The 21,132-nt window shown below is 46.5% G+C and overlaps 1 protein-coding gene across 1 annotated transcript in view; it reads left to right on the top strand.

The window, feature by feature from the left end:
* ATG9B (autophagy related 9B) overlaps nt 1–21,132 on the top strand; it is a gene marked incomplete at its 5' end in the record, with an annotated part of 121,859 nt that overhangs the window by 25,997 nt on the left and 74,730 nt on the right. Inside the window, 2 exon segments of the mRNA XM_053713264.1 lie at nt 1,406–1,585; nt 18,137–18,382. Of these exon segments, the coding sequence (XP_053569239.1) occupies nt 1,406–1,585; nt 18,137–18,382 (426 nt within the window).

Below are 21,132 nucleotides of genomic sequence, written 5' to 3'. Positions count from 1 at the left end.
CCAGAGTTAAATTTATGGTGCGGCCAGAAAAAAACCCGCGGAGCGTTAACAGCCCTTTTACCGCCGAACTCCAAATCTAGGCCTGATTGCATTACACGTACCGTGAAACACCCAGTTAGTGTTATGATCTGGGGTTGTGTAACATCTAAAGGTGTGGGCAGAATTTGCGTGATTAATGGGAATATAAATGCCCAAAAATACATAAATGAAATACTTGAGCCCAAACTGAAGCCTTCCGTACGTAATCTTTTCCAAGATAATACAGCATTTATATTTCAACAGGATTCAGCTCCATGTCATGTTGCTGCTGTGTGCAGAAAGTGGTTTCAAGATAATCATATTCCACTGCTGGAATGGCCTGGGAATAGCCCAGACCTTAACCCAATCGAAAATCTATGGAGCCGACTAAAGAAACTTGTCAGAAGCAACCCAGCAATAAAACCCAATTAATAGAAGCAATAATGCAATCTTGGTTTCACATTATAACAGCTGCAGAACTAAACAACTTGTTAGTCAGAAGCAACCCAGCAATAAAACCCAATTAATAGAAGCAATAATGCAATCTTGGTTTCACATTATAACAGCAGCAGAACTAAACAACTTGTTAGTCAGAAGCAACCCAGCAATAAAACCCAATTAATAAAAGCAATAATGCAATCTTGGTTTCACATTATAACAGCTGCAGAACTAAACAACTTGTTAGTCAGAAGCAACCCAGCAATAAAACCCAATTAATAGAAGCAATAATGCAATCTTGGTTTCACATTATAACAGCTGCAGAACTAAACAACTTGTTAGTCAGAAGATACCCAGCAATAAAACCCAATTAATAGAAGCAATAATTGAATCTTGGTTTCACATTATAACAGCAGCTGCAGAACTAAAAAACTTGGTTCACTCCATGGGAAGGCGTTGTAAGGCCGTAATTAACGCTAATGGTTACCCAACTAAGTATTAACACTGACATGTTGAGAATTTTTGTATATATCATTTTTTATGTGTGTTTCACTTTTCTTCTTTATAACTGCTGTTCTAATAAAAAAAATCCTTCATAAAAGGTATTGCATTACATTCTTGATTAAATTATCTTTCCATTGATATATAATGTTATAGTATTACTCAAAAGAAAAGTGTTGTTATGAGCCATCAAACCTCAAAAATACATTTTTTCAAAAAGGTTTCCACAATTTTGGCCACTACTGTAGGTATATTATCTCACTCTCTACAGGTGTATATAGGTGTATTATCTCAGTCTTTACAGGTGAAGTGTATTATTTTTCTCTGCAGAGGTATATCTAGGATTATATGTATAATGTAAGAGTCACCCTGGCAAGGTGCATAAAGACACATAATATTTCTCATATGTGCTTATTGTTTTAAACACCTCTGTAATTTTGTCCAATAGGTATTTATTTTAGAGGAGATGCTCAGCCCAATTATCACTCCATTCATCCTGATCTTCTCTCTGCGACACAAGTCTCTGGAAATTATTGACTTTTTCCGCAATTTCTCAGTTGAGGTGGTTGGTGTGGGAGATATCTGCTCCTTTGCTCAGATGGATATTCGAAAACATGGAAATCCCCAGGTGAACATAAGGGAGGGGCTAACTAAACAAGGTACCTATGTGTTGGGGCATAAACAAGAGAGGAGATAAGAGGGCATAACAGAGAAAGAAGGAGGCTCTGGAGAGAAGAAGAAGTGGTGACAGTGGGAGAGAGGAAGATCTGTAGAGAAAATAATAATGACAAGTGAGAGGAACATTTTTGGGGTAGGTGGATGGGATGACAGGAGATAGAAAGGGTCTGGAGAGAAGGGAACAAAGGGAGAGAGGAAGGTCTAGAAGATAAAAGGATAGGATAACAGGAAAGAAGGGTATGACATTAAAAGGATAAGAAGAAAGGTGAGATGAAGGGTCTGGAGAGAAGAGAATAGGATGACAGGTGGGAGGAAGGGTCTGGGGAGAAGGGGCTGAGGGGAGAGAGGAAGAACCGGTAGAGAAAATGATAGGAGGACAGGAGAGAGGAAGGGTCTGGATTGAACAGCATAGAATGACAGGTGAGAGGAAGGGTCTGGAGAGCAGAGGATGAGTTTGCCAGAACACTGGAATACTAAACTTAGGGATGATAGAAGAATAGCCCAATAGATAGGAAGGGTCTGGAGAGAAGAGGATAGGATCACAGGACAGAGGAAAGGTCTGGAGAGAAGGGAATGAGGGGAGACCGGAAGGACCGGGAGATAAAAGGATAGGATGAAAGGACAGAGCAAGGATATGGAGAGAAGAGGATAAGATGACAGTAGAGAGGAAAGGTCTGGAGAAATGGGAATGAGGGGAGTGAGGAAGGACCGGGAGTGAAGAAGATAGAATGACAGGACAGAGCAAAGGTCTGGTGTGAAGAGGATAGAATGACAGGTGAGAGGAAGTGTCTTTTGTGAAGAGGATAGGATGATAGGAGAGAGGAAGGGTCTGAAGAGAAGAGGATAGGATCACAGGTGAGAGGGAGGGTCTGGGGAGAAGATGATAGGATCACAGGACAGAGGAAGAACTGGGAGGGAAAAGCATAGGATGACAGGACAGAGGAAGGGTCTGGTGTGAAGAGGATAGGATGACAGATGAGAGGAAAGGTCTGGAGAGAAGAGGATGAGTTTGGAAGTAAACTGGGAAACTAAACTTAGGGATGATAGAAGAAGGGACCAGGGTGAAGGGGCTCTTGCAACAAATAAGCAACTGTAGAGGAGTAACGGGAAGGAGAAGCAGTAACGGGAAGGAGAAGCAGTAACGGGAAGGAGAAGCAGTAATGGGAAGGAGAAGCAGTAATGGGAAGGAGAAGCAGTAATGGGAAAGAGAAGCTGTTATGGGGAGGAGAAGCAGTAATGGGGAGGAGAAGCAGTAATGGGAAGGAGAAGCAGTAATGGGAAGGAGAAGCAGTAATGGGAAGGAGAAGCAGTAATGGGAAGGAGAAGCAGTAATGGGAAGGAGAAGCTGTAATGGGAAGGAGAAGCAGTAATGGGAAGGAGAAGCTGTAATGGGAAGGAGAAGCAGTAATGGGAAGGAGAAGCAGTAATGGGAAGGAGAAGCAGTAATGGGAAGGAGAAGCAGTAATGGGAAGGAGAAGCAGTAATGGGAAAGAGAAGCAGTAATGGGAAGGAGAAGCAGTAATGGGAAGGAGAAGCAGTAATGGGAAGGAGAAGCAGTAATGGGAAGGAGAAGCAGTAATGGGAAGGAGAAGCAGTAATGGGAAGGAGAAGCAGTAATGGGAAGGAGAAGCAGTAATGGGAGGGAGAAGCTGTAATGTGGGGGAGAAGCAGTAATGGGGAGGAGAAGCAGTAATGGGAAGGAGAAGCAGTAATGGGGAGGAGAAGCAGTAATGGGAAGGAGAAGCAGTAATGGGAAGGAGAAGCAGTAATGGGGAGGAGAAGCAGTAATGGGGAGGAGAAGCAGTAATGGGAAGGAGAAGCAGTAATGGGAAGGAGAAGCAGTAATGGGATGGAGAAGCAGTAACGGGAAGGAGAAGCAGTAACGGGAAGGAGAAGCTGTAATGGGAAGGAGATGCTATAATGGGAAGGAGAAGCAGTAATGGGAAGGAGATGCTATAATGGGAAGGAGAAGCAGTAATGGGGAGGAGAAGCTGTAATGGGAAGGAGAAGCAGTAATGGGATGGAGAAGCAGTAATGGGAAGGAGAAGCAGTAATGGGATGGAGAAGCAGTAATGGGAAGGAGAAGCAGTAATGGGGAGGAGAAGCAGTAATGGGATGGAGAAGCAGTAATGGGAAGGAGAAGCAGTAATGGGATGGAGAAGCAGTAATGGGAAGGAGAAGCAGTAATGGGGAGGGGAAGCAGTAATGGGAAGGAGAAGCAGTAATGGGGAGGAGAAGCAGTAATGGGGAGGAGAAGCAGTAATGGGAAGGAGAAGCAGTAATGGGGAGGGGAAGCAGTAATGGGAAGGAGAAGCAGTAATGGGGAGGAGAAGCAGTAATGGGGAGGAGAAGCAGTAATGGGAAGGAGAAGCTGCGACACAAGTCTCTGGAAATTATTGACTTTTTCCGCAATTTCTCAGTTGAGGTGGTTGGTGTGGGAGATATCTGCTCCTTTGCTCAGATGGATATTCGAAAACATGGAAATCCCCAGGTGAACATAAGGGAGGGGCTAACTAAACAAGGTACCTATGTGTTGGGGCATAAACAAGAGAGGAGATAAGAGGGCATAACAGAGAAAGAAGGAGGCTCTGGAGAGAAGAAGAAGTGGTGACAGTGGGAGAGAGGAAGATCTGTAGAGAAAATAATAATGACAAGTGAGAGGAACATTTTTGGGGTAGGTGGATGGGATGACAGGAGATAGAAAGGGTCTGGAGAGAAGGGAACAAAGGGAGAGAGGAAGGTCTAGAAGATAAAAGGATAGGATAACAGGAAAGAAGGGTATGACATTAAAAGGATAAGATGAAAGGTGAGATGAAGGGTCTGGAGAGAAGAGAATAGGATGACAGGTGGGAGGAAGGGTCTGGGGAGAAGGGGCTGAGGGGAGAGAGGAAGAACCGGTAGAGAAAATGATAGGAGGACAGGAGAGAGGAAGGGTCTGGATTGAACAGCATAGAATGACAGGTGAGAGGAAGGGTCTGGAGAGCAGAGGATGAGTTTGCCAGAACACTGGAATACTAAACTTAGGGATGATAGAAGAAGGGCCCAATAGATAGGAAGGGTCTGGAGAGAAGAGGATAGGATCACAGGACAGAGGAAAGGTCTGGAGAGAAGGGAATGAGGGGAGACCGGAAGGACCGGGAGATAAAAGGATAGGATGAAAGGACAGAGCAAGGATATGGAGAGAAGAGGATAAGATGACAGTAGAGAGGAAAGGTCTGGAGAAATGGGAATGAGGGGAGTGAGGAAGGACCGGGAGAGAAAAGGATAGGATGACAGGAGAGAGGAAGGGTCTGGAGTGAAGAAGATAGAATGACAGGACAGAGCAAAGGTCTGGTGTGAAGAGGATAGAATGACAGGTGAGAGGAAGTGTCTTTTGTGAAGAGGATAGGATGATAGGAGAGAGGAAGGGTCTGAAGAGAAGAGGATAGGATCACAGGTGAGAGGGAGGGTCTGGGGAGAAGATGATAGGATCACAGGACAGAGGAAGAACTGGGAGGGAAAAGCATAGGATGACAGGACAGAGGAAGGGTCTGGTGTGAAGAGGATAGGATGACAGATGAGAGGAAAGGTCTGGAGAGAAGAGGATGAGTTTGGAAGTAAACTGGGAAACTAAACTTAGGGATGATAGAAGAAGGGACCAGGGTGAAGGGGCTCTTGCAACAAATAAGCAACTGTAGAGGAGTAACGGGAAGGAGAAGCAGTAACGGGAAGGAGAAGCAGTAACGGGAAGGAGAAGCAGTAATGGGAAGGAGAAGCAGTAATGGGAAGGAGAAGCAGTAATGGGAAAGAGAAGCTGTTATGGGGAGGAGAAGCAGTAATGGGGAGGAGAAGCAGTAATGGGAAGGAGAAGCAGTAATGGGAAGGAGAAGCAGTAATGGGAAGGAGAAGCAGTAATGGGAAGGAGAAGCAGTAATGGGAAGGAGAAGCTGTAATGGGAAGGAGAAGCAGTAATGGGAAGGAGAAGCTGTAATGGGAAGGAGAAGCAGTAATGGGAAGGAGAAGCAGTAATGGGAAGGAGAAGCAGTAATGGGAAGGAGAAGCAGTAATGGGAAGGAGAAGTAGTAATGGGAAGGAGAAGCAGTAATGGGAAAGAGAAGCAGTAATGGGAAGGAGAAGCAGTAATGGGAAGGAGAAGCAGTAATGGGAAGGAGAAGCAGTAATGGGAAAGAGAAGCAGTAATGGGAAGGAGAAGCAGTAATGGGAAGGAGAAGCAGTAATGGGAGGGAGAAGCTGTAATGTGGGGGAGAAGCAGTAATGGGGAGGAGAAGCAGTAATGGGAAGGAGAAGCAGTAATGGGGAGGAGAAGCAGTAATGGGGAGGAGAAGCAGTAATGGGAAGGAGGAGCAGTAATGGGGAGGAGAAGCAGTAATGGGGAGGAGAAGCAGTAATGGGAAGGAGAAGCAGTAATGGGAAGGAGAAGCAGTAATGGGATGGAGAAGCAGTAACGGGAAGGAGAAGCAGTAACGGGAAGGAGAAGCTGTAATGGGAAGGAGATGCTATAATGGGAAGGAGAAGCAGTAATGGGAAGGAGATGCTATAATGGGAAGGAGAAGCAGTAATGGGGAGGAGAAGCTGTAATGGGAAGGAGAAGCAGTAATGGGATGGAGAAGCAGTAATGGGAAGGAGAAGCAGTAATGGGAAGGAGAAGCAGTAATGGGGAGGAGAAGCAGTAATGGGATGGAGAAGCAGTAATGGGAAGGAGAAGCAGTAATGGGATGGAGAAGCAGTAATGGGAAGGAGAAGCAGTAATGGGGAGGGGAAGCAGTAATGGGAAGGAGAAGCAGTAATGGGGAGGAGAAGCAGTAATGGGGAGGAGAAGCAGTAATGGGAAGGAGAAGCAGTAATGGGGAGGAGAAGCAGTAATGGGGAGGAGAAGCAGTAATGGGGAGGAGAAGCAGTAATGGGAAGGAGAAGCAGTAATGGGAAGGAGAAGCTGTAATGGGATGGAGAAGCAGTAATGGGAAGGAGAAGCAGTAATGGGAAGGAGAAGCAGTAATGGGAAGGAGAAGCAGTAATGGGATGGAGAAGCAGTAATGGGAAGGAGAAGCAGTAATGGGAAGGAGAAGCAGTAATGGGAAGGAGAAGCAGTAATGGGAAGGAGAAGCATTAATGGGATGGAGAAGCAGTAATGGGGAGGAGAAGCAGTAATGGGAAGGAGAAGCAGTAATCGGAAGGAGAAGCTGTTATGGGGAGGAGAAGCTGTTATGGGGAGGAGAAGCAGTAATGGGAAGGAGAAGCAGTAATGGGGAGGAGAAGCAGTAATGGGGAGGAGAAGCTGTTATAGGGAGGCGAAGCAGTAATGGGGAGGAGAAGCTGTAATGGGGAGGAGAATCAGTAATGGGGAGGAGAAGCTGTAATGGGAAGGAGAAGCAGTAATGGGAAAGAGAAGCAGTAATGGGAAGGAGAAGCAGTAATGGGAAGGAGAAGCAGTAATGGGAAGGAGAAGCAGTAATGGGAAAGAGAAGCTGTTATGGGGAGGAGAAGCAGTAATGGGGAGGAGAAGCAGTAATGGGAAGGAGAAGCAGTAATGGGAAGGAGAAGCAGTAATGGGAAGGAGAAGCAGTAATGGGAAGGAGAAGTAGTAATGGGAAGGAGAAGCAGTAATGGGAAGGAGAAGCTGTAATGGGAAGGAGAAGCAGTAATGGGAAGGAGAAGCTGTAATGGGAAGGAGAAGCAGTAATGGGAAGGAGAAGCAGTAATGGGAAGGAGAAGCAGTAATGGGAAAGAGAAGCAGTAATGGGAAGGAGAAGCAGTAATGGGAAGGAGAAGCAGTAATGGGAAGGAGAAGCAGTAATGGGAAGGAGAAGCAGTAATGGGAAGGAGAAGCAGTAATGGGAAGGAGAAGCAGTAATGGGAAGGAGAAGCAGTAATGGGAAGGAGAAGCAGTAATGGGAAGGAGAAGCAGTAATGGGAGGGAGAAGCTGTAATGTGGGGGAGAAGCAGTAATGGGGAGGAGAAGCAGTAATGGGAAGGAGAAGCAGTAATGGGGAGGAGAAGCAGTAATGGGGAGGAGAAGCAGTAATGGGAAGGAGAAGCAGTAATGGGGAGGAGAAGCAGTAATGGGGAGGAGAAGCAGTAATGGGAAGGAGAAGCAGTAATGGGATGGAGAAGCAGTAACGGGAAGGAGAAGCAGTAACGGGAAGGAGAAGCTGTAATGGGAAGGAGATGCTATAATGGGAAGGAGAAGCAGTAATGGGAAGGAGATGCTATAATGGGAAGGAGAAGCAGTAATGGGGAGGAGAAGCTGTAATGGGAAGGAGAAGCAGTAATGGGATGGAGAAGCAGTAATGGGAAGGAGAAGCAGTAATGGGATGGAGAAGCAGTAATGGGAAGGAGAAGCAGTAATGGGGAGGAGAAGCAGTAATGGGAAGGAGAAGCAGTAATGGGAAGGAGAAGCAGTAATGGGATGGAGAAGCAGTAATGGGAAGGAGAAGCAGTAATGGGATGGAGAAGCAGTAATGGGAAGGAGAAGCAGTAATGGGGAGGAGAAGCAGTAATGGGAAGGAGAAGCAGTAATGGGGAGGAGAAGCAGTAATGGGGAGGAGAAGCAGTAATGGGAAGGAGAAGCAGTAATGGGGAGGAGAAGCAGTAATGGGGAGGAGAAGCAGTAATGGGGAGGAGAAGCAGTAATGGGAAGGAGAAGCAGTAATGGGAAGGAGAAGCTGTAATGGGATGGAGAAGCAGTAATGGGAAGGAGAAGCAGTAATAGGAAGGAGAAGCAGTAATGGGAAGGAGAAGCAGTAATGGGAAGGAGAAGCATTAATGGGATGGAGAAGCAGTAATGGGAAGGAGAAGCAGTAATGGGATGGAGAAGCTGTAATGGGAAGGAGAAGCAGTAATGGGAAGGAGAAGCAGTAATGGGAAGGAGAAGCAGTAATGGGAAGGAGAAGCAGTAATGGGAAGGAGAAGCAGTAATGGGAAGGAGAAGCAGTAATGGGAAGGAGAAGCAGTAATGGGAAGGAGAAGCAGTAATGGGAAGGAGAAGCAGTAATGGGAAGGAGAAGCAGTAATGGGAAAGAGAAGCAGTAATGGGAAGGAGAAGCAGTAATGGGAAGGAGAAGCAGTAATGGGAGGGAGAAGCTGTAATGTGGGGGAGAAGCAGTAATGGGGAGGAGAAGCAGTAATGGGAAGGAGAAGCAGTAATGGGGAGGAGAAGCAGTAATGGGGAGGAGAAGCAGTAATGGGAAGGAGAAGCAGTAATGGGGAGGAGAAGCAGTAATGGGGAGGAGAAGCAGTAATGGGAAGGAGAAGCAGTAATGGGATGGAGAAGCAGTAACGGGAAGGAGAAGCAGTAACGGGAAGGAGAAGCTGTAATGGGAAGGAGATGCTATAATGGGAAGGAGAAGCAGTAATGGGAAGGAGATGCTATAATGGGAAGGAGAAGCAGTAATGGGGAGGAGAAGCAGTAATGGGAAGGAGAAGCAGTAATGGGAAGGAGAAGCAGTAATGGGATGGAGAAGCAGTAATGGGAAGGAGAAGCAGTAATGGGGAGGGGAAGCAGTAATGGGAAGGAGAAGCAGTAATGGGGAGGAGAAGCAGTAATGGGGAGGAGAAGCAGTAATGGGAAGGAGAAGCAGTAATGGGGAGGGGAAGCAGTAATGGGAAGGAGAAGCAGTAATGGGGAGGAGAAGCAGTAATGGGGAGGAGAAGCAGTAATGGGAAGGAGAAGCTGCGACACAAGTCTCTGGAAATTATTGACTTTTTCCGCAATTTCTCAGTTGAGGTGGTTGGTGTGGGAGATATCTGCTCCTTTGCTCAGATGGATATTCGAAAACATGGAAATCCCCAGGTGAACATAAGGGAGGGGCTAACTAAACAAGGTACCTATGTGTTGGGGCATAAACAAGAGAGGAGATAAGAGGGCATAACAGAGAAAGAAGGAGGCTCTGGAGAGAAGAAGAAGTGGTGACAGTGGGAGAGAGGAAGATCTGTAGAGAAAATAATAATGACAAGTGAGAGGAACATTTTTGGGGTAGGTGGATGGGATGACAGGAGATAGAAAGGGTCTGGAGAGAAGGGAACAAAGGGAGAGAGGAAGGTCTAGAAGATAAAAGGATAGGATAACAGGAAAGAAGGGTATGACATTAAAAGGATAAGATGAAAGGTGAGATGAAGGGTCTGGAGAGAAGAGAATAGGATGACAGGTGGGAGGAAGGGTCTGGGGAGAAGGGGCTGAGGGGAGAGAGGAAGAACCGGTAGAGAAAATGATAGGAGGACAGGAGAGAGGAAGGGTCTGGATTGAACAGCATAGAATGACAGGTGAGAGGAAGGGTCTGGAGAGCAGAGGATGAGTTTGCCAGAACACTGGAATACTAAACTTAGGGATGATAGAAGAATAGCCCAATAGATAGGAAGGGTCTGGAGAGAAGAGGATAGGATCACAGGACAGAGGAAAGGTCTGGAGAGAAGGGAATGAGGGGAGACCGGAAGGACCGGGAGATAAAAGGATAGGATGAAAGGACAGAGCAAGGATATGGAGAGAAGAGGATAAGATGACAGTAGAGAGGAAAGGTCTGGAGAAATGGGAATGAGGGGAGTGAGGAAGGACCGGGAGTGAAGAAGATAGAATGACAGGACAGAGCAAAGGTCTGGTGTGAAGAGGATAGAATGACAGGTGAGAGGAAGTGTCTTTTGTGAAGAGGATAGGATGATAGGAGAGAGGAAGGGTCTGAAGAGAAGAGGATAGGATCACAGGTGAGAGGGAGGGTCTGGGGAGAAGATGATAGGATCACAGGACAGAGGAAGAACTGGGAGGGAAAAGCATAGGATGACAGGACAGAGGAAGGGTCTGGTGTGAAGAGGATAGGATGACAGATGAGAGGAAAGGTCTGGAGAGAAGAGGATGAGTTTGGAAGTAAACTGGGAAACTAAACTTAGGGATGATAGAAGAAGGGACCAGGGTGAAGGGGCTCTTGCAACAAATAAGCAACTGTAGAGGAGTAACGGGAAGGAGAAGCAGTAACGGGAAGGAGAAGCAGTAACGGGAAGGAGAAGCAGTAATGGGAAGGAGAAGCAGTAATGGGAAGGAGAAGCAGTAATGGGAAAGAGAAGCTGTTATGGGGAGGAGAAGCAGTAATGGGGAGGAGAAGCAGTAATGGGAAGGAGAAGCAGTAATGGGAAGGAGAAGCAGTAATGGGAAGGAGAAGCAGTAATGGGAAGGAGAAGCAGTAATGGGAAGGAGAAGCTGTAATGGGAAGGAGAAGCAGTAATGGGAAGGAGAAGCTGTAATGGGAAGGAGAAGCAGTAATGGGAAGGAGAAGCAGTAATGGGAAGGAGAAGCAGTAATGGGAAGGAGAAGCAGTAATGGGAAGGAGAAGCAGTAATGGGAAGGAGAAGCAGTAATGGGAAGGAGAAGCAGTAATGGGAAGGAGAAGCAGTAATGGGAAGGAGAAGCAGTAATGGGAAGGAGAAGCAGTAATGGGAAGGAGAAGCAGTAATGGGAAGGAGAAGCAGTAATGGGAAGGAGAAGCAGTAATGGGAGGGAGAAGCTGTAATGTGGGGGAGAAGCAGTAATGGGGAGGAGAAGCAGTAATGGGAAGGAGAAGCAGTAATGGGGAGGAGAAGCAGTAATGGGGAGGAGAAGCAGTAATGGGAAGGAGAAGCAGTAATGGGGAGGAGAAGCAGTAATGGGGAGGAGAAGCAGTAATGGGAAGGAGAAGCAGTAATGGGAAGGAGAAGCAGTAATGGGATGGAGAAGCAGTAACGGGAAGGAGAAGCAGTAACGGGAAGGAGAAGCTGTAATGGGAAGGAGATGCTATAATGGGAAGGAGAAGCAGTAATGGGAAGGAGATGCTATAATGGGAAGGAGAAGCAGTAATGGGGAGGAGAAGCTGTAATGGGAAGGAGAAGCAGTAATGGGATGGAGAAGCAGTAATGGGAAGGAGAAGCAGTAATGGGATGGAGAAGCAGTAATGGGAAGGAGAAGCAGTAATGGGGAGGAGAAGCAGTAATGGGATGGAGAAGCAGTAATGGGAAGGAGAAGCAGTAATGGGATGGAGAAGCAGTAATGGGAAGGAGAAGCAGTAATGGGGAGGGGAAGCAGTAATGGGAAGGAGAAGCAGTAATGGGGAGGATAAGCAGTAATGGGGAGGAGAAGCAGTAATGGGAAGGAGAAGCAGTAATGGGGAGGGGAAGCAGTAATGGGAAGGAGAAGCAGTAATGGGGAGGAGAAGCAGTAATGGGGAGGAGAAGCAGTAATGGGAAGGAGAAGCTGCGACACAAGTCTCTGGAAATTATTGACTTTTTCCGCAATTTCTCAGTTGAGGTGGTTGGTGTGGGAGATATCTGCTCCTTTGCTCAGATGGATATTCGAAAACATGGAAATCCCCAGGTGAACATAAGGGAGGGGCTAACTAAACAAGGTACCTATGTGTTGGGGCATAAACAAGAGAGGAGATAAGAGGGCATAACAGAGAAAGAAGGAGGCTCTGGAGAGAAGAAGAAGTGGTGACAGTGGGAGAGAGGAAGATCTGTAGAGAAAATAATAATGACAAGTGAGAGGAACATTTTTGGGGTAGGTGGATGGGATGACAGGAGATAGAAAGGGTCTGGAGAGAAGGGAACAAAGGGAGAGAGGAAGGTCTAGAAGATAAAAGGATAGGATAACAGGAAAGAAGGGTATGACATTAAAAGGATAAGATGAAAGGTGAGATGAAGGGTCTGGAGAGAAGAGAATAGGATGACAGGTGGGAGGAAGGGTCTGGGGAGAAGGGGCTGAGGGGAGAGAGGAAGAACCGGTAGAGAAAATGATAGGAGGACAGGAGAGAGGAAGGGTCTGGATTGAACAGCATAGAATGACAGGTGAGAGGAAGGGTCTGGAGAGCAGAGGATGAGTTTGCCAGAACACTGGAATACTAAACTTAGGGATGATAGAAGAAGGGCCCAATAGATAGGAAGGGTCTGGAGAGAAGAGGATAGGATCACAGGACAGAGGAAAGGTCTGGAGAGAAGGGAATGAGGGGAGACCGGAAGGACCGGGAGATAAAAGGATAGGATGAAAGGACAGAGCAAGGATATGGAGAGAAGAGGATAAGATGACAGTAGAGAGGAAAGGTCTGGAGAAATGGGAATGAGGGGAGTGAGGAAGGACCGGGAGAGAAAAGGATAGGATGACAGGAGAGAGGAAGGGTCTGGAGTGAAGAAGATAGAATGACAGGACAGAGCAAAGGTCTGGTGTGAAGAGGATAGAATGACAGGTGAGAGGAAGTGTCTTTTGTGAAGAGGATAGGATGATAGGAGAGAGGAAGGGTCTGAAGAGAAGAGGATAGGATCACAGGTGAGAGGGAGGGTCTGGGGAGAAGATGATAGGATCACAGGACAGAGGAAGAACTGGGAGGGAAAAGCATAGGATGACAGGACAGAGGAAGGGTCTGGTGTGAAGAGGATAGGATGACAGATGAGAGGAAAGGTCTGGAGAGAAGAGGATGAGTTTGGAAGTAAACTGGGAAACTAAACTTAGGGATGATAGAAGAAGGGACCAGGGTGAAGGGGCTCTTGCAACAAATAAGCAACTGTAGAGGAGTAACGGGAAGGAGAAGCAGTAACGGGAAGGAGAAGCAGTAACGGGAAGGAGAAGCAGTAATGGGAAGGAGAAGCAGTAATGGGAAGGAGAAGCAGTAATGGGAAAGAGAAGCTGTTATGGGGAGGAGAAGCAGTAATGGGGAGGAGAAGCAGTAATGGGAAGGAGAAGCAGTAATGGGAAGGAGAAGCAGTAATGGGAAGGAGAAGCAGTAATGGGAAGGAGAAGCAGTAATGGGAAGGAGAAGCTGTAATGGGAAGGAGAAGCAGTAATGGGAAGGAGAAGCTGTAATGGGAAGGAGAAGCAGTAATGGGAAGGAGAAGCAGTAATGGGAAGGAGAAGCAGTAATGGGAAGGAGAAGCAGTAATGGGAAGGAGAAGTAGTAATGGGAAGGAGAAGCAGTAATGGGAAAGAGAAGCAGTAATGGGAAGGAGAAGCAGTAATGGGAAGGAGAAGCAGTAATGGGAAGGAGAAGCAGTAATGGGAAGGAGAAGCAGTAATGGGAAAGAGAAGCAGTAATGGGAAGGAGAAGCAGTAATGGGAAGGAGAAGCAGTAATGGGAGGGAGAAGCTGTAATGTGGGGGAGAAGCAGTAATGGGGAGGAGAAGCAGTAATGGGAAGGAGAAGCAGTAATGGGGAGGAGAAGCAGTAATGGGGAGGAGAAGCAGTAATGGGAAGGAGGAGCAGTAATGGGGAGGAGAAGCAGTAATGGGGAGGAGAAGCAGTAATGGGAAGGAGAAGCAGTAATGGGAAGGAGAAGCAGTAATGGGATGGAGAAGCAGTAACGGGAAGGAGAAGCAGTAACGGGAAGGAGAAGCTGTAATGGGAAGGAAATGCTATAATGGGAAGGAGAAGCAGTAATGGGAAGGAGATGCTATAATGGGAAGGAGAAGCAGTAATGGGGAGGAGAAGCTGTAATGGGAAGGAGAAGCAGTAATGGGATGGAGAAGCAGTAATGGGAAGGAGAAGCAGTAATGGGAAGGAGAAGCAGTAATGGGGAGGAGAAGCAGTAATGGGATGGAGAAGCAGTAATGGGAAGGAGAAGCAGTAATGGGATGGAGAAGCAGTAATGGGAAGGAGAAGCAGTAATGGGGAGGGGAAGCAGTAATGGGAAGGAGAAGCAGTAATGGGGAGGAGAAGCAGTAATGGGGAGGAGAAGCAGTAATGGGAAGGAGAAGCAGTAATGGGGAGGAGAAGCAGTAATGGGGAGGAGAAGCAGTAATGGGGAGGAGAAGCAGTAATGGGAAGGAGAAGCAGTAATGGGAAGGAGAAGCTGTAATGGGATGGAGAAGCAGTAATGGGAAGGAGAAGCAGTAATGGGAAGGAGAAGCAGTAATGGGAAGGAGAAGCAGTAATGGGATGGAGAAGCAGTAATGGGAAGGAGAAGCAGTAATGGGAAGGAGAAGCAGTAATGGGAAGGAGAAGCAGTAATGGGAAGGAGAAGCATTAATGGGATGGAGAAGCAGTAATGGGGAGGAGAAGCAGTAATGGGAAGGAGAAGCAGTAATCGGAAGGAGAAGCTGTTATGGGGAGGAGAAGCTGTTATGGGGAGGAGAAGCAGTAATGGGAAGGAGAAGCAGTAATGGGGAGGAGAAGCAGTAATGGGGAGGAGAAGCTGTTATAGGGAGGCGAAGCAGTAATGGGGAGGAGAAGCTGTAATGGGGAGGAGAATCAGTAATGGGGAGGAGAAGCTGTAATGGGAAGGAGAAGCAGTAATGGGAAGGAGAAGCAGTAATGGGAAGGAGAAGCAGTAATGGGAAGGAGAAGCAGTAATGGGAAGGAGAAGCAGTAATGGGAAAGAGAAGCTGTTATGGGGAGGAGAAGCAGTAATGGGGAGGAGAAGCAGTAATGGGAAGGAGAAGCAGTAATGGGAAGGAGAAGCAGTAATGGGAAGGAGAAGCAGTAATGGGAAGGAGAAGTAGTAATGGGAAGGAGAAGCAGTAATGGGAAGGAGAAGCTGTAATGGGAAGGAGAAGCAGTAATGGGAAGGAGAAGCTGTAATGGGAAGGAGAAGCAGTAATGGGAAGGAGAAGCAGTAATGGGAAGGAGAAGCAGTAATGGGAAAGAGAAGCAGTAATGGGAAGGAGAAGCAGTAATGGGAAAGAGAAGCAGTAATGGGAAGGAGAAGCAGTAATGGGAAGGAGAAGCAGTAATGGGAAGGAGAAGCAGTAATGGGAAGGAGAAGCAGTAATGGGAAGGAGAAGCAGTAATGGGAAGGAGAAGCAGTAATGGGAAGGAGAAGCAGTAATGGGAGGGAGAAGCTGTAATGTGGGGGAGAAGCAGTAATGGGGAGGAGAAGCAGTAATGGGAAGGAGAAGCAGTAATGGGGAGGAGAAGCAGTAATGGGGAGGAGAAGCAGTAATGGGGAGGAGAAGCAGTAATGGGAAGGAGAAGCAGTAATGGGGAGGAGAAGCAGTAATGGGGAGGAGAAGCAGTAATGGGAAGGAGAAGCAGTAATGGGATGGAGAAGCAGTAACGGGAAGGAGAAGCAGTAACGGGAAGGAGAAGCTGTAATGGGAAGGAGATGCTATAATGGGAAGGAGAAGCAGTAATGGGAAGGAGATGCTATAATGGGAAGGAGAAGCAGTAATGGGGAGGAGAAGCTGTAATGGGAAGGAGAAGCAGTAATGGGATGGAGAAGCAGTAATGGGAAGGAGAAGCAGTAATGGGATGGAGAAGCAGTAATGGGAAGGAGAAGCAGTAATGGGGAGGAGAAGCAGTAATGGGATGGAGAAGCAGTAATGGGAAGGAGAAGCAGTAATGGGATGGAGAAGCAGTAATGGGAAGGAGAAGCAGTAATGGGATGGAGAAGCAGTAATGGGAAGGAGAAGCAGTAATGGGGAGGAGAAGCAGTAATGGGAAGGAGAAGCAGTAATGGGGAGGAGAAGCAGTAATGGGGAGGAGAAGCAGTAATGGGAAGGAGAAGCAGTAATGGGGAGGAGAAGCAGTAATGGGGAGGAGAAGCAGTAATGGGGAGGAGAAGCAGTAATGGGAAGGAGAAGCAGTAATGGGAAGGAGAAGCTGTAATGGGATGGAGAAGCAGTAATGGGAAGGAGAAGCAGTAATAGGAAGGAGAAGCAGTAATGGGAAGGAGAAGCAGTAATGGGAAGGAGAAGCATTAATGGGATGGAGAAGCAGTAATGGGAAGGAGAAGCAGTAATGGGATGGAGAAGCTGTAATGGGAAGGAGAAGCAGTAATGGGAAGGAGAAGCAGTAATGGGAAGGAGAAGCAGTAATGGGAAGGAGAAGCAGTAATGGGAAGGAGAAGCAGTAATGGGAAGGAGAAGCAGTAATGGGAAGGAGAAGCAGTAATGGGAAGGAGAAGCAGTAATGGGAAGGAGAAGCAGTAATGGGAAGGAGAAGCAGTAATGGGAAGGAGAAGCAGTAATGGGAAGGAGAAGCAGTAATGGGAAGGAGAAGCAGTAATGGGAGGGAGAAGCTGTAATGTGGGGGAGAAGCAGTAATGGGGAGGAGAAGCAGTAATGGGAAGGAGAAGCAGTAATGGGGAGGAGAAGCAGTAATGGGGAGGAGAAGCAGTAATGGGAAGGAGAAGCAGTAATGGGGAGGAGAAGCAGTAATGGGGAGGAGAAGCAGTAATGGGAAGGAGAAGCAGTAATGGGATGGAGAAGCAGTAACGGGAAGGAGAAGCAGTAACGGGAAGGAGAAGCTGTAATGGGAAGGAGATGCTATAATGGGAAGGAGAAGCAGTAATGGGAAGGAGATGCTATAATGGGAAGGAGAAGCAGTAATGGGGAGGAGAAGCTGTAATGGGAAGGAGAAGCAGTAATGGGATGGAGAAGCAGTAATGGGAAGGAGAAGCAGTAATGGGATGGAGAAGCAGTAATGGGAAGGAGAAGCAGTAATGGGGAGGAGAAGCAGTAATGGGATGGAGAAGCAGTAATGGGAAGGAGAAGCAGTAATGGGATGGAGAAGCAGTAATGGGAAGGAGAAGCAGTAATGGGATGGAGAAGCAGTAATGGGAAGGAGAAGCAGTAATGGGGAGGAGAAGCAGTAATGGGAAGGAGAAGCAGTAATGGGGAGGAGAAGCAGTAATGGGGAGGAGAAGCAGTAATGGGAAGGAGAAGCAGTAATGGGGAGGAGAAGCAGTAATGGGGAGGAGAAGCAGTAATGGGAAGGAGAAGCAGTAATGGGAAGGAGAAGCTGTAATGGGATGGAGAAGCAGTAATGGGAAGGAGAAGCAGTAATGGGAAGGAGAAGCAGTAATGGGAAGGAGAAGCAGTAATGGGAAGGAGAAGCATTAATGGGATGGAGAAGCAGTAATGGGAAGGAGAAGCAGTAATGGGATGGAGAAGCAGTAATGGGAAGGAGAAGCATTAATGGGAAGGAGAAGCATTAATGGGATGGAGAAGCAGTAATGGGATGGAGAAGCAGTAATGGGAAGGAGAAGCAGTAATGGGATGGAGAAGCAGTAATGGGAAGGAGAAGCAGTAATGGGATGGAGAAGCAGTAATGGGAAGGAGAAGCAGTAATGGGGAAGAGAAGCAGTAATGGGAAGGAGAAGCAGTAATGGGGAGGAGAAGCAGTAATGGGAAGGAGAAGCAGTAATGGGGAGGAGAAGCAGTAATGGGATGGAGAAGCAGTAATGGGAAGGAGAAGCATTAATGGGATGGAGAAGCAGTAATGGGAAGGAGAAGCAGTAATGGGAAGGAGAAGCAGTAATGGGAAGGAGAAGCATTAATGGGATGGAGAAGCAGTAATGGGATGGAGAAGCAGTAATGGGAAGGAGAAGCATTAATGGGAAGGAGAAGCATTAATGGGATGAAGAAGCAGTAATGGGAAGGAGAAGCAGTAATGGGAAGGAGAAGCATTAATGGGATGGAGAAGCAGTAATGGGAAGGAGAAGCAGTAATGGGAAGGAGAAGCTAGGCTGACAAAGGCTCTAGGCTAGAAAGAGAAGCAGAACGTTTTACAAAATTGAGATAAGTTTTGCATTTAGTAATAACTCACCTCCTGTCCCTGCAGTGGCTATCAGAGGGTCAGACTCAGGCGTCTGTGTACCAGCAGGCTGAGAACGGCAAGACAGAGCTGTCCCTCATGCACTTTGCCATCACAAACCCCCACTGGCAGCCTCCACTGGAAAGTTCTGTTTTTATTGGGCACGTCAAGGAGAAAGTCCAACAAGATGCGGCTAATGCTCCACCAGCTCAGCAAATCCTGTGTGACGCTCCCATCTACAGCTCTATTCTCTCTAATGAGTCCGGCACTGCGGTCAGTATCACAATGATATAAGTGCTGTTTGTAAGAATTACAATAATATGCCAGGTCCTGATACCCTGATATATTACACCTCAAATGTATTAATGAAACCTCTTTCTGTAATTGTATCTGTTTTTATCACCTGCTGTACCGACTCCATATAACCCTCCCTATAACTCCTCCTATTGCACCATATTACCCTCCCTATAACTCCTATTGCACCATATAACCCTCCCTATAACTCCTCCTATTGCACCATATAACCCTTCCTATAACTCCTCCTATTGCACCATATAACCCTCCCTATAACTCCTATTGCACCATATAACCCTCCCTATACCTCCTCCTATTGTACCATATAATCCTCCCTATAACTCCTCCTATTGCACCATATAACCCTCCATATAACTCCTCCTATTGTACCATATAACCCTCCCTATAACTCCTCCTATTGTACCATATAACCCTCCCTATAACTCCTCCTATTGCACCATATAACTCTCCCTATAACTCCTCCTATTGTACCTTATAACCCTCCCTATAACTCCTCCTATTGCACCATATAACCCTCCCTATAACTCCTCCTATTGCACCATATAACCCTCCATATAACTCCTCCTATTGCACCATATAATCCCTCCCTATAACTCCTCCTATTGTACCATATAACCCTCCCTATAACTCCTCCTATTGCACCATATGACCCTCCCTATAACTCCTCCTATTGCACCATTTAATCCCTCCGTATAACTCCTTCTATTGCACCATATAATCCCTCCCTATAACTCCTCCTATTGTACCATATAACTCTCCCTATAACTCCTCCTATTGCACCATATAACCCTCCCTATAACTCCTCCTATTACACCATATAACCCTCCCTATAACTCCTATTGCACCATATAACCCTCCCTATAACTCCTCCTATTACACCATATAATCCCTCCCTATAACTCCTATTGCACCATATAACACTCCCTATAACTCCTATTGCACCATATAGCCCTCCCTATAACTCCTCCTGTTGCACCATATAACCCTCCCTATAACTCCTCCTATTGCACCATATAATCCCTCCCTATAACTCCTTCTGTTGCACCATATAACCCTCCCTATAACTCCTCCTGTTGCACCATATAACCCTCCCTATAACTCCTCCTATTGCACCATATAACCCTCCCTATAACTCCTCCTATTGCACCATATAACCCTCCCTATATCTCCTCCTATTGCACCATATAATCCCTCCCTATAACTCCTTCTGTTGCACCATATAACCCTCCCTATAACTCCTCCTATTGCACCATATAACCCTCCCTATAACTCCTCCTATTGCACCATATAACCCTCCCTATAGCTCCTCCTATTGCACCATATAACCCTCCCTATAACCCCTCCTATTGCACTATATAACCCTCCCTATAACCCCTCCTATTGCAGCATATAACCCTCCCTATAACTCCTCCTATTGCACCATATAAACACTCCCTATAACTCCTCCTATTGCACCATATAACCCTCCCTATAACTCCTCCTATCGCACCATATAACCCTCCCTATAACTCCTCCTATTGCACCATATAACCCTCACTATAACTCCTCCTATTGCACCATATATCCCTCCCTATAACTCCTCCTATTGCACCATATAACCCTCCCTATAACTCCTCCTATTGCACCATATATCCCTCCCTATAACTCCTCCTATTGCACCATATAACCCTCCCTATAACTCCTTCTTTTGCACCATATAACTCCTCCCTATAACTCCTCTTATCGCACCATATAACCCTCCATATAACTCCTCCTATTGTACCATATAACCCTCCCTATAACTTCTCCTATTGTACCATATAACCCTCCCTATAACTCCTCCTATTGCACCATATAACCCTCCCTATAACTCCTCCTATTGCACCATATAACCCTCCCTATAACTCCTCCTATTGCACCATATAACCCTCCCTATAACTCCTCCTATTGCACCATATAACCCTCCCTATAACTCCTCCTATTGCACCATATAACCCTCCCTATAACTCCTCCTATTGTACTATATAACCCTCCCTATAACTCCTCCTATTGCACCATATAACCCTCCCTATAACTCCTCCTATTGCACCATATAACCCTGCCTATAACTCCTCCTATTGCACCATATAACCCTCCCTATAACTCCTCCTATTGCACCATATAACTCCTCCTATAACTCCTCCTATTGCACCATATAACCCTCCCTATAACTCCTCCTATTGCACTATATAACCCTCCCTATAACTCCTATTGCACCATATAACTCTCCCTATAACTCCTCCTATTGCACCATATAACCCTCCCTATAACTCCTCCTATTGCACCATATAACCCTACCTATAACTCCCCCTATTGCACCATATAACCCTCCCTATAACTCCTCCTATTGCACCATATAACTCTCCCCATAACTCCTCCTATTGCACCATATAACCCTCCCTATAACTCCTCCTATTGCACCATATAACCCTCCCTATAACTCCTCCTATTGCACCATATAACCCTCCCTATAACTCCTATTGCACCATATAACCCTCCCTATAACTCCTCCTATTGCACTATATAACCCTCCCTATAACTCCTCCTATTGCACCATATAACCCTCCCTATAACTCCTCCTATTGTACCATATAACCCTCCCTATAACTCCTCCTATTGCACCATATAACCCTCCCTATAACTCCTCCTATTGCACCATATAACCCTCCCTATAACTCCTCCTATTGCAC

Source organism: Bombina bombina, chromosome 5 (genome assembly GCF_027579735.1).
Source record: "Bombina bombina isolate aBomBom1 chromosome 5, aBomBom1.pri, whole genome shotgun sequence".
In the NCBI taxonomy this organism is placed as follows: domain Eukaryota; kingdom Metazoa; phylum Chordata; class Amphibia; order Anura; family Bombinatoridae; genus Bombina; species Bombina bombina.
This window is presented reverse-complemented; position numbering and strand designations above follow the sequence as displayed.